Genomic DNA, 14,300 nt, shown 5'->3' on the forward strand with positions numbered 1-14,300 from the left:
TCTATCATTCTGCATACCGCCAGGTCATTTAAGACCGCTGGGTCAGCGTCCAGAGCGTTTTTCCATATAAAATAAAAAAAAAAAAATCACTCATAAAAATCACGTGCACCGTTTGCCCCCCTCTCACTCCTAAACCGCTGGAAATAGAATTTTCACTTGTACTAGGGAAAGTGGCGCCTAGTCAAAATCTATCATTCTAGATACAGCCAGGTCATTTTGGAGCGCTGGTTGAGCGTCCAGAGCGTTTTCCCACATAAAATGGCAAAGTCAAATACACCCACAAAAATGACGTGTACCGCTTGACTACCGCTCCCTCCTAAACCGCTGAAAACAGAATTTTCACTTGTACTAGTAAAAGTTGCGCCTAGTCAAGATCTATCATTCTGCATACCGCCAGGTCATTTAAGACCGCTGGGTCAGCGTCCAGAGCGTTTTTCCATATAAAATAAAAAAAAAAATCACTCACAAAAATCACGTGCACCGTTTGCCCCCCTCTCACTCCTAAACCGCTGGAAATAGAATTTTCACTTGTACTAGGGAAAGTGGCGCCTAGTCAAAATCTATCATTCTAGATACAGCCAGGTCATTTTGGAGCGCTGGTTGAGCGTCCAGAGCGTTTTCCCACATAAAATGGCAAAGTCAAATACACCCACAAAAATTACGTGTACCGCTTGACTACCGCTCCCTCCTAAACCGCTGAAAACAGAATTTTCACTTGTACTAGTAAAAGTTGCGCCTAGTCAAGATCTATGATTCTGCATACCGCCAGGTCATTTAAGACCGCTGGGTCAGCGTCCAGAGCGTTTTTCCATATAAAATAAAAAAAAAAAATCACTCACAAAAATCAGGTGCACCGTTTGCCCCCCTCTCACTCCTAAACCGCTGGAAATAGAATTTTCACTTGTACTAGGGAAAGTGGCGCCTAGTCAAAATCTATCATTCTAGATACAGCCAGGTCATTTTGGAGCGCTGGTTGAGCGTCCAGAGCGTTTTCCCACATAAAATGGCAAAGTCAAATACACCCACAAAAATGACGTGTACCGCTTGACTACCGCTCCCTCCTAAACCGCTGAAAACAGAATTTTCACTTGTACTAGTAAAAGTTGCGCCTAGTCAAGATCTATCATTCTGCATACAGCGTCCAGAGTGTTTTTGTGATTTTTCTGTGTATCCGGGAGTTGAAAGCGATATGGGAAAAGGTTGTTAGTGCATGACGTTGGAAGCGCAAGTTGAGAAGAGAGAAGAAGAAAAAGTTTTTTGACGGCATGACGGCCACGCGTGGCCGTCATGCCGTCAAAAAACTTTTTCTTTTTCTCGTTCAACCAGGAGGTGGGGATCCTCTCCCCCTTGCACCCGCTCGTTTTCTATCTTGCTGCACTCTTTCCCTTATACAGGACTCCTCCTTATCACAACTCTGCACATTTTTATTACTTCAAATTATTCCCGCTGCAGGGTTTGAACCCACAATGTTTGAGCTAGGGAACCCTTCGGCTAACTAATTCCACCATACTTTGATATAGAATAAGTTATCCAAAGCTTAATCACATTCTAACTTTCTGTGGTATATTTTTGCTGTTTTTTAAACCAGTTTTACTTCGCGCAAATTTTTAATTTTCATGGTCGAATTGGTTAGCAGTTTGTCTTTCTACTCAATGGATATGAGTTCACTTCTCAGTGGGATACTGCTTTTTTTTTATTTTAATTTTTTGTATAATGTATACAAAATATTTGAGGTATTTCTTTTTCGCCTGGTTCTGATACGAAAAAATGTTTAAATAATGAGCTATTAAATAGAAACGAATTTGGGTAAGACCATTGTTTTTTTAAATCATGTTAATAAATAACAATTTTGAGAGAAAACTAGAGGTTTTATTTGTATACAAACACAAATCCTATATAAGTCGGAAAAGCGGGTTATTCTTCCAAAAAATAGGTGAATCTTAGAGAACGAATAGTAAGCTGAGAAAAGCAAATTTTAATCTCATTTGTTTCCCGGTTCTTGAAATGCTATCTGGGCTTTTTTAATTTAAACCAACAGGTCCCCTTTTAGCCTTTATGGCACGAAATAAGAATTGAGAGTATACAGTATAAGCTTTGTTTAGTATGATTATTGAGCATGAGTAATAAAATGTTGTTTTGAAAAAATTCAAATTTTTACTTGTGAACAAAAGGCTGGTTTGTTTTCTATGAATTATGTTATTTCAGACTTGCATTGTAAATGAGTTATTTCGAAAATGCCTAAACACGTCTATTCAAATATTATCGAAATAGGTATAATATAACACTATGTAATGTGTTTCTAAGAAAATACATTTTTTAGTTTTTCACCATTGAAAGTTAAATAAATGTAATTAAGGAACCTTGTTTCAGTCTCAATAAAAAGACGATCTCTTATTGTTGCAAATTGTTCTTCTTTTTACAGCCGCTTAAAATTATTAAACGAAAGAACTGATGCAGGGGAATCAGAAAAAGAGAAAAATGGTTTAAATCAACTAGAAAATAAGTTTAAGTTCAATTGATGTTGAAATATAGTAAATACTAACTTATTATAGAAAAAAAAAATAATTTTAGGAAAAAAATAGTAATAGACGTCTGGCGTTATAATTTGTTGTATTCACAGCAAGTTTAAAGGAATGTTTATAATTTTTAATATTAAATATTAATAATATAATATAATATAATATATATAAATTAATAAATATAATATAGTTTAAATTTTAATATATGGATTGACTCACCTAAATAAGTACGACATATAAGTCCATAAAGTTGTGTCTGCAGCGTCCTTTCTATGTGTATTTATAATTTCACAGCAGTTCCTTAAAATTGTTTACTTTTAAAACAGCACTCAAAATAATTTAATAAAATATTTAAACAAATAGGTGTAATTTTGTGCACACTTTTTATCTTTAACGGAACTGTCTTAATCACGTTTCGACCTTGGTGTGCTGGAACCGAAAAAATGTGATTTCAATATATGTTGACCTTAAAATATAGTAAAAATGAACTTACTCTATAAACATGTTTCAATTTTAGCAAACCCTTAGTATTAGACGGAAGCTTAATATTTTTCGTACTGAAAGCAATATAAAAAGAATGTTTATAATTATTAATAATCAATAATAAGTACCATATCCAATTACTATGTTTGATCTGTGAAATGTTTTCGAAGCTTCATAATTATGTTTTCAGAAGAATTGCATGATGTACGATGTTATATTGCTAAATTTTTGATCTGAGCATATTTATGATTTCACAATTATTTTTTGAAATTGTCTTTTTTTAAAACAGCACTCAAAATAAAATGGCTTGCCTTCTTTGTGTATATGTATATGATTTTAGAATAATTTCCTAAAATTTTAATCTCATTTGTTTCCCGGTGTCTTAAAATACCATCTCGGTATTAGTTGCGTTGAATGAATTTACCGAACCTATGTATTTCGCTTGACAACCTTTTTTAATTGAAACCAACAGATCCCCTTTCAGCCTTTGTGGCACCAAATGAAAACTTGAGAGTACATAGCATAACCTTTTTTTTATGATTATTGAGCAGGAGTAACAAAATTCAAATTCTTAGTTGTGAACAAAAGTCTGGTTCATTTTTAATAAAAAGGCGATCTAAAAATAAACGTTAACTAGGAAACGTAGTATTTTAGTGAGATTTGAATGAAACCTAAAGTTAATTTTCGATGTCTACGAGAATGTCTACGTTTTCTGATTGTTTATATAAATTAATAAATATAATATAATATAAATAATAATATATGGATTAACTTACCTAATGTACGTGATTAAATATTAAATAAGTACCATATCCAATTCCTAAAAGTTTGATATGTGAAATATTTTCGAAGCTTCATAATTATGTTTTCGGAAGAACTGCATGAAATGGTTATTTTATAAAATATTTAAACAAGGTGCAAAGTTATGAGCTTTTTATATCCTAAACGGAAGTTGCTTCATAATTTTTTTATATTCAAAGTAAGTGAGGAAGAAAGTATGTATGTAAGTATTAATATCAAGAATGAACATGTTTAAACCGGTAAAAACTTAATCACCTGATTTAGTATTACACAAGTACGATGTCCTATTCTTAAATTTTTGATGTGTGACGCCTTTCCTAAGCATATTTATGATTTCACAATTATTTCTTGAAATTGTCTTCTTTTAAAACAGCACTCAAAATAGTTATTGGATATTTTTACGAGGTTAAATGTTATGCGCAATTTCCAATCTAAACGGAAGTGACTTGATAATTCTTTGTACTGAAAGCGAGTGAGGAAAAAATATGTATATATGTATATATGTATTTAGAACAAGAATAATCACGTTTGAATGGGGCTTAGTTACCTTTTCTGATTGTTTATATAAATTAATAAATATAATTTAATACAAATTATAATATATGGATTAACTCACCTAATGTACGTGATTAAATATTAAGTAAGTACCATATCCAATTCCTAAAAGTTTGATATGTGAAATATTTTCGAAGCTTCATAATTATGTTTTCTGAAGAACTGCATGAAATGGTTAACTTTGTAGAAAGCACTCAAAATACCCATTTTATAAAATATTTAAACAAGGTGCAAAGTTATGAGCTTTTTATATCCTAAACAGAAGTTGCTTCATAATTGTTTTATATTCAAAGTGAGGAAGAAAGTATGTATGTAAGTATTAATAACAAGAATAAACATGTTTAAACCGGTAAAAACTACCTCACCTTATTTAGTATTACACAAGTACGATGTCCTATTCTTAAATTTTTGATGTGTGACGCCCTTCCTAAGCATATTTATGATTTCACAATTATTTCTTGAAATTGTCTTCTTTTAAAACAGCACTCAAAATAGTTATTGGATATTTTTACGAGGTTAAATATTATGCGCACTTTACATTTTAAACGGAAGTGGCTTGATAATTCTTTGTACTAAAAACAAGTGAGAAAAAAATATGTTTATATGTATGCATGTATTTAGAACAAGAATAATCACGTTTGAATGGGGCTTAGTTACCTTTTCGATTGTTTATATAAATTAATAAATATAATTTAATATAAATTATAATATATGGATTAACTCACCTAATGTACGTGATTAAATATTAAGTAAGTACCATATCCAATTCCTAAAAGTTTGATATGTGAAAGCTTCATGATTATGTTTTCTGAAGAACTGCATGAAATGGTTAACTTTGTAAACAGCACTCAAAATATCTATTTTATAAAATATTTAAACAAGGTGCAAAGTTATGAGCTTTTTATATCCTAAACGGAAGTTGCACAAGTACGATGTCCTATTCTTAAATTTTTGATGTGTGACTCCTTTCCTAAGCATATTTATGATTTCACAATTATTTCTTGAAATTGTCTTCTTTTAAAACAGCACTCAAAATAGTTATATTGGATATTTTTAAGAGGTTAAATATTATGCGCGCTTTCCATTTTAAACGGAAGTGGCTTGATAATTCTTTGTACTGAAAACAAGTGAGAAAAAAATATGTATATATGTATGCATGTATTTAGAACAAGAATAATCACGTTTGAATGGGACTTAGTTACCTTTTCGATTGTTTATATAAATTAATAAATATAATTTAATATAAATTATAATATATGGATTAATTCACCTAATGTACGTGATTAAATATTAAGTAAGTACCATATCCAATTCCGAAAAGTTTGATATGTGAAATATTTTCGAAGCTTTATGATTATGTTTTCTGAAGAACTGCATGAAATGGTTAACTTTGTAAACAGCACTCAAAATATCTATTTTATAAAATATTTAAACAAGGTGCAAAGTTATAAGCTTTTTATATCCTAAACGGAAGTTGCACAAGTACGATGTCCTATTCTTAAATTTTTGATGTGTGACTCCTTTCCTAAGCATATTTATGATTTCACAATTATTTCTTGAAATTGTCTTCTTTTAAAACAGCACTCAAAATAGTTATATTGCATATTTTTACGAGGTTAAATATTATGCGCACTTTCCATTTTAAACGGAAGTGACTTGATAATTCTTTGTACTGAAATCAAGTGAGAAAAAAATATGTATATACATATGTACATATGTATTAAGAACAAGAATAATGATGTTTGAATGGGGCTTAGTTACCTTTCCTGTTCGAATATTAAATATGTACGGTATCTTATTCCAAAAAGCTTGATCTGTGGCGTGTCTTCTTAGTGTATTTATGATTTTAAAATAATTTATTTAAATGGTTTACTTTCGAAGTAGAACTCAACATAATTTATAAAATATTTTATCAGAATGGTGGAATGATGTGGGCTGAGCTGTGCGCGGTTATTATTTCAAACGGTAAACGGAATTCACTTTGCTATTTGACCAAAAACACTCTATATATCTAGAGTGTTTTTGTATTTGACGTCTCATGCTCAACATTTTATTTGTTTCTCTTTTCTTGAGCGCTGATTGATTAAATTATGCTTCATGCGCACTAGGCAACTAAGGAGTATCACCTACTCGGCAATCGATTTTTGGTACCGGCAAAAAGATGCAAATATGCTTTTCCTTTTTTCATTAGCAATAAACATATCAAAATGGGCTGTTTTACAATTTCGCTATCATATCCTTTTTTTATTGATGTGATTTTTTGCTGTACATTACTAAGTATTTCTTCTTTGAATTTTTGATTGAAAATTCTTTTCTTGCAATAAGAGGATATTAGTTCAAGGAAAAATCATCTGAAATCATGCACACAACTTAAATATTCAGAAGAGTTACTTTAATAATTACAACTAAGTTGCAACCTTGGATAAATTTCGTGCAACTTTGAATTCTTGGGAAGTTGTTCAATGAGCACGAGGCGTTAGTGTGAAATGATACAATACGTTTTCCAAGGATCCAAAACGTACCGACAAAAGCTTGACAAGAAATTCTTTTCCATATTTTAATTTATAATTTAGCTGCCAGTCAAGTCAAGTTGAAGTCAATGTCTGTTTTTATGTAGAGCTTTGTTTTTCATTTTCATTACAAAAATAGACCCCACATAAATTACTTCAGCGTGCAGAAAGGAAGATTATTAAAAGTTTGAAAATTAATATGCAGGTTCAACAAATAAATGCCTCAGAGTTTGAGATGATCTAAAAGCGGATGTAATTTGTCCCTCTATGACCACGTTAAGCGACCAACAACATGTCATTTGAGCATTGTGCTCCTGTTTATTAGAGCCTACCTACATACAGTTCTTAATAAAGAAAGATATAAAATAAATAAATCACCATTTGATACTTTTGCAAGATTTGAAGGAGCCTTAGGTAAGTCTTAAAGCTTAAGAAATAGTAATCTATACAAACAAAATTATTGGCCCATAGAGCGAATAATAGGTGGGTTCGAATCCCATAAATTGTCATTTTTTTTTTTAATTATTTATTTTAACAAACAAAAACATGAAACAATTATAATAAAGGAATACTTAAATGTAAATATTTTAATAAAACATTTAAATCTGCAGTCTTCGTCGCGTTCCGAAAAGTTACACCAGTCGTGGATTACATAATCAATTTAAAAATTAAAAGAATACCAGGATGATTTAATGTTTTTATTTCAATATTATTATTTTTTCGGGAATACCTACTCAGTGGATTACAATATACATGTGTGCTAAGTGCTATGTTTTCCGCTTTAAGTACTCTGTTTTATATTTTATTAAAAAAAAAACTTCAAAAAATTGTCTTAGTTAGAAACATTTTTTGGAAGAATTATATCTTGATTCAAAATTGACTTTCTCACATAATTATATCTTACAGGTTCAAAAAAGAATCATAGTTTAAAATTATTAAGAAAAAAAGAGCGCATATATAAATTTACATTTCTGGCAAAAGTTTGTGCTTCGTATTGTAGGTATTTTGAAGCAATTCACTAAGACTATCAAATACAAAATTTACATTAAACTATTATAACTACATTTTTTCTCTTTAAAAAATCGGGACTACTTAGCTTCTTAAGTAAATATTTCGCAATTTCAGAAGAATCAAATTTCTCTCTAGCCCAATTTTTGTAATATTATTATAAATCTGTTATGCTTGGCTTGAAAGACGATTTTCACTCTTTACTTGAATAATGTCAATTTCAATGCACGATTCTGCCAAGTCCGGCATTTACATTTAAAATCTGCAGCCTTTGCATATTTGAATCAATTATAATAAATTTGGATAGAATACAATTATTTCATAAAGTGTACATACAAAAATAGGGCTAATTTGAATTCCTTCAAAGGAAAAGGAAGACACCCTCACAAGAAAAAATCTGAAAGAAGCTACATAAAAAGGTATTTAACCAATAACTTTAGTTTTGATTGTTTTTATATTTTTCAGTCTTTTCGACGCAATGTACCAAAGAGCAAATAATCTAGAATAACATAACTTATAGTAGTAATTTTCAATAAGAACAATTCAATAAATTAAGTTTTGACGATAAAAAAGGATATAATTTGCAATGAGATAACAACAAATCGCATTGAGACAGGTATGAATGATCATTCGGTAGGGTCAGACTCATCAAGCAATAACAGAAAAACACAAATTTGAAAAATGTTTGTTTCAAATGGTCGAAGCTTTGTATGCTTTTGGAAGTCCTGCGTTTCGGCTAATCTTTTGCTAGCAGTGGGTGTTGAGTTTGCTGTTATTGTAAAAACACAAATACTCTCCAAATATTTTTCTAATTGACTTTTGAAACTGATGGAAAGGTTACATTTTGACTGTTAGTAGCAAAGCGTTTGCAAAGATCTGTGTTCACTTCAGGGTATCTCGGGACGCCTATAGTAACTGTGTTGAATGTCCTTATGTAGATCTGTACAGATTCTATTTAACTTGCTTTAAGCAGTTTGTATTGAATAAAATGCCTATTATTACTAGGCTATATAAATTAAAACGGTAATTCGTAAACAAAATTGAGAAATCATTCTTTATTGTGTACTTAGATTTTTAGATGCAAAGTTTTAATTAGCCTTATTTCAATAGATGTATTATTTCATACCTAGTAACATGTATTACATTTGGATGAATTCAACTAGGTGTTATTTTTCTTTACTTGAATCTACCGTTTTGAGTTAAGCTGAATTGGATTTGAGATAATGGGAACAGAGTAAATATGCATTTATTATAGTATAAAGAAGATTGTAGATTAATTTTGTATATTTGGTTATTTGTTCTTTAAAAAGTTTTTACATCTAATTCATTAATGTTACGACTTACGAGCGATATTACACCTAATTATTGAGAATTGAATCGACTCCAGCATATATTAATCTCTGGGTAGCGTGAACTAATTACTGCACAGGCTGTCCATGCTACCAGGTTGTTCACGTTAGTTATCTTTAACCTATCAAGAAAAACACACTTCGACAACGGTTTCCGTATTTCATTTAAAATGTATTTTTTTGTTTTTAAAATCGGATGTTATAAGCTCGCATTCATCTTCATTTGGCTCAACTGTATAATCATTTAGGTTGCATATATTGGTATCCGTGGGTGTTGCTAAAAATACCTAAATCAATTGATATCTATGATTTAATATCTTAATCATATGATAATTATTTCTTTTCGTAAGAAATCTTGCACATAATAAAAAATGATGGGCTTCTTTATTCACAGTATTTAAACCATTAAACTTTTCATCATACGTAGCATCTGTAGGACAAACAAATTATAAACTAGTTATCAACAGGAATGTCAACATTCTTGAATCAACTAGATTTTTTGGATTTTGCAATGATGAGTGCCTTAATTTTGTCCACTAGCGTTGGTGCATGCTAAGAATGTAATTCTGGCTTTTTCAACTTTACAGCTCCCGTTCCTTCGGGGATACTTACTCTGTTTTAAGGTTTGTCTTTTGAACGAACTGATTTGGCTAGTGGCCACCATTTTAAAGAGCATTTTTTCTCTAATGGTCGAAATTAGCAACACTATCGATAGGAAGTTACCGTTAAAAAATCAGTTTTAAAATATAACAATATTCAGTAATTATTTTGATAAATTTACAAAATGGTATTAAATCGAAAAACCAATTAAAGCATAAATAAACAAACAAAGCACTCGATTTTAAATGCATTTTGTGTTATTCTCGCTGTAATATTTCAAATAAGTTAAGATTGTAAATATATTGATATTTTAAACAATATAGTAGTTTTTAATATGTTTTACCTTAAGAAGAAAGTAAACACTTTTTCAGAGTCATGTTATTCTAATTTAAGTAAATTAAAAATTAAACAAGGACCAATAGCCCACAAAAAAAAGAAATATTATATAACGTATTCTAAATAATTTAATTAACAATTAGAAGATCAAAAAGATTGCCAAAAAGAATCACAGATTCAAAAATTCGATAATTTAAAAATGCTAAAAGGATTTGCATATGTTTACTTTAAAAAACATAATAGGTATTATATAAAATGTTGTATTATTTATTTGAGATGCATTAAAACAAAATACGACCAGATAACAATTAAACCCTTTATTCAACAATAATATGGAAACACATTCTCCTTACACAAAAAAGAAACAACGTTTCTGGCATTATAAACTATTTTTATGGTTTTAAATAGATAGGTACGTATTATAAATCTAAAGATATGCTTAATTGTATGCAATACTATTAATAATTATTTGAAAACACTATCATTCCAACGATCACAAACATGTACACGGGGCTCAATGTATTATACTGTATATATACATAAACTAAAGTAAAGGGTTTGTTTAGTGTTATGTGACCGGTGGAGCGAGTGTTTTAAATTTTAACTAGGGTCTTTACAAAATACCTTAGGCTAGTTACAGGAAGTTTTCTTTAATATGTTATCTATTATCATTAAAAAATATTTGGTTCTTATGTATATAGACATGGATCTCGTTTGGTGGTCTTGTTTATAAAAGAAACTTATTATATACATCAATATAAACTTATTAATATTTACTATACTGAAACTTCTTTTGTGTATTTGGAACGATCATTTAAATCTAAAAGTAACTTATCAGGTCGGTGTGGAACTCGAGTGTCAGTACTTTTCTTAGCACCGTTGGAGGCATATGATTCGTTGCTCTGGCTTCCATTGGTATCCGAAAAGAGTGCAGGCAAAATACTTGCCGATGAGGTGGATCTTGTTTTTTCTTTTTTGCAAAGTAACGTATTGGGTGTAACTTTAGTAAGATCACCATTTGTACTCCCACCAGTCTCGTCATCGGTAGTATAGAATGTTACATCTTCAGTTGAGTGATTTTTTTTGAGAATTTGGTCTATGTTGTTAACACTGAATGACTGCGATGCAGCACAGCTTTCTATTGTACTAGAACTACTGCTTATATTGTCACCTATTACCGGTGTTGTTTCCAATACGGATTTTTCTAGTAATTCGTTGCTTCGATGCTTTATTGACTTCCCTTCGCTGGGACCACATGATGAAGAAATTTTTTTCAAACTTCTACTTAATTTATTTCTACAATTATCACATATTAAAAAGTGTTCACTTTTTTTATAACTATCACAATTGATATTGTTTGAAATATTATCCCCTACAAATTTGTGTTTTTTCTTAATTTTAACAGAGGAGCTTGTTTTTGCTTGTCCTAGGGTGGTTGGTTTTCTAGTTCTAGTTTTCAATCCCTGCTTTTTACAACAAGACGTGTTTGTTTTCGATAAATATTGTTCCAACGTAATGCGTTCAACATTTTCGCATAATATATTATCTAAATTGCTTGGTTGTGAACACATGCAGTCCAATTTAATATTAGAAAAGCTTATACTGCCCTCTGGCTGTGGAGATCCTAATTGTTGGCACGATAGAGTTATTGCGCTTCGTTTTTCTAATTGTTTGCAACTATTACATTTGATACTTGTATTCAACTGCAGTAAGCTTTGCAAATATTCCTCACCAGTCATTGATGTGTTGACCGACTTTGCAGCAACTTGTATAGTTGGAAGTGCTTGAGAATCTTGAGTTATATTTGTTATGGGTAATATTGTAGTATTATTATTTTGTTGATATTTATCGACTTCCTTGTTTAACGAAAATATTGAGATATGGGAAGTTTGATGTTGCAATTTCGTTGTTGATGATTGTAATGTGTTGCTCGAATATAATTTTAAGTTTTCTAGCAGATGTGATATTGTTGTAACTGCAACACCCTTTGACGGTGCCATTTCTTGTATACGTTGTAGTTGCAAACTCAGAAGACGAATTTCTTCTAAAGCTTCCTGATCAGATAGTTTTGTTTCTGCAAACGAAAAAACAAAATTTTAAATCTTGTTTAATGTCATGTATATATTTACAAAAGCGTGTAGAGAAACTTAATTGAAATGTAACTCGAAATTTTTTAAATTAAAAGCTTAAATGACGTACTATTGTTTTATAATTGTTGAGCTATGTATAAAGCTCTCTTCACATGGAGAAAAGAGAATATTTTCGTTTGTAAAAAACATAATAATTATCAATAATTCAATTTACATCTTGAGGTTTTCACTTAAATCAAAAGTTTTGAGTTGTTTTAGTTTAATATTAAAGTATAACCTAAATAATATGGGTTATAAGAGACAGAGTAATTATATTTTCAATTTGTATCTTGAGATCTTCACTTCAAACGAACTTTGCGGCTTGCTTCAGTTTACTTTTGAAGTATTAGCATATACCACTCCACAATTTTAAAAATATTTGGACTTAATTTATTAATGATATGATAGATACAAGTTCATTATTAATTAACCACAAATAAGTTTAAACATTAGTTCCTTAGAATAGTGGTTAATATAATGAAAAACCCTGAAATGCTTCCTAACAAGATAAAAACATAAAATGATAATTAAATAATAGTTGAATAAATGTGGGATATAAAAAATTACGGCTGCAGTATGGGATCGAACGGATTATGGGAAAACCAGGCATCGATGCATGTGATGTTAAGAGACCTGGATTTGTGTGTTTCTCAAGTTTCACCGTTGTAACATATGAAACTTTAAGTGTCCACTTGCTTTTCATTGAAAAACAATACAAAAGGAATTCTCTTCGAGAATTGAACCATTAAAAGAAGGCTCTCCGCCTTAATATCTCCCGAAAATTTTATTATTAACTATTAAATATTATCTGACTGCCATACATCGTAATTGTAAGATTTTATATTAATTTTTTTAAGTTTTTTTTTTGACTTTAAACAATTTGTATATTGATTTCAATAATAACACAATAATTCGAGAAAAAAAATCGTTCTCTCCAGGAATCAAACGAGAGTCTCCAGACTGGCATCTTTCCCAACGAATTATTAAAAATTTCTAGGTGTAGATCGTGGTGCTTTTTATTTATCTCAATAAAAAGTAAAAAATAATTGTTTAACTACTTAATATTCGAGCGTAATGTTCAGTTAAAATGTAACTTAATTACAAAGATATTATTGTGAATATAACTTAAAATTACTTTTTATTAATCTGGCAACACTGCTCCATCTTGTATTTGTCAAACTTTTCTCAATAAACATTTATTATTCTTTTTGACTCTGGAAGTTTCGGTCTTTTTATTTCTTGTGCTCCGCTCAACTTTGATTTGCTACAGGTTATGGGCCCAGAATTCGCATAAAGTTTAGCACAAGAAACTGTAGAGAAAGTCGCGATTTGAAAAAGATATTAATCAATTTAAAACTCCCAAGGATTACATAGATAATTTTAGATAATATTAAAGTCATTAATTTTTGTTTTGTTGCATGAGGTTATAAAATGGCCGACGCAAACCATACGCATTCTCTTTCCATAGAAAAGCTCAAAGGACGAGAGAATTATGACTCGTGGAAATTTGCAGTCAAAAATCTTCTTGAATATGAAGAACTTTGGGAATGTGTCGAAGGCACGTCCACCAATACAAAACTCATGACGAAGGCGAAATCCAAATTGATTTTGCTGATAGATCCCATCAACTACGTCCATGTCCAAAACGCTACAACCGCCAAAGAAGTCTGGGACAATTTGAAGAAGGCGTTTGACGACTCAGGTTTGACGAGGAAAGTTGGGTTGTTGAAGACGTTGATTACAACCAAGTTAGAGGACAGCGAATCGATGGAAGATTTCGTAAATATAATAGTCACAACTGCTCATAAATTACGGGGCACAGGGCTAACGATTAATGATGAGTGGATAGGTACGTTGCTTCTCGCAGGTTTGCCTGAACATTATCAACCAATGATAATGGGCCTGGAGAATTCCGGAGTAGATATAACATCCGACTCGATCAAGACAAAATTGCTTCAAGATGTAACTCATGCACCAGGTAACACAGTTGCTTTGTACAGCAAAAATTCT

At 30.7% G+C, this 14,300-nt stretch overlaps 1 protein-coding gene across 1 annotated transcript in view; it reads right to left on the reverse strand.

Annotated features, from left to right (window-relative positions):
* Positions 1–10,463: 10,463 nt before the first annotated feature.
* LOC129949916 (probable G-protein coupled receptor 158) overlaps positions 10,464–14,300 on the reverse strand; it is a 34,713-nt gene continuing 30,876 nt past the window's right edge. Inside the window, exon 14 of the mRNA XM_056061638.1 lies at positions 10,464–12,235. Within this exon, the coding sequence (XP_055917613.1) occupies positions 10,938–12,235 (1,298 nt within the window). The 3' untranslated portion in view covers positions 10,464–10,937. The remainder of the gene's footprint in view (positions 12,236–14,300) is intronic.

Source organism: Eupeodes corollae, chromosome 3, assembly GCF_945859685.1.
Source record: "Eupeodes corollae chromosome 3, idEupCoro1.1, whole genome shotgun sequence".
Taxonomy (NCBI): domain Eukaryota; kingdom Metazoa; phylum Arthropoda; class Insecta; order Diptera; family Syrphidae; genus Eupeodes; species Eupeodes corollae.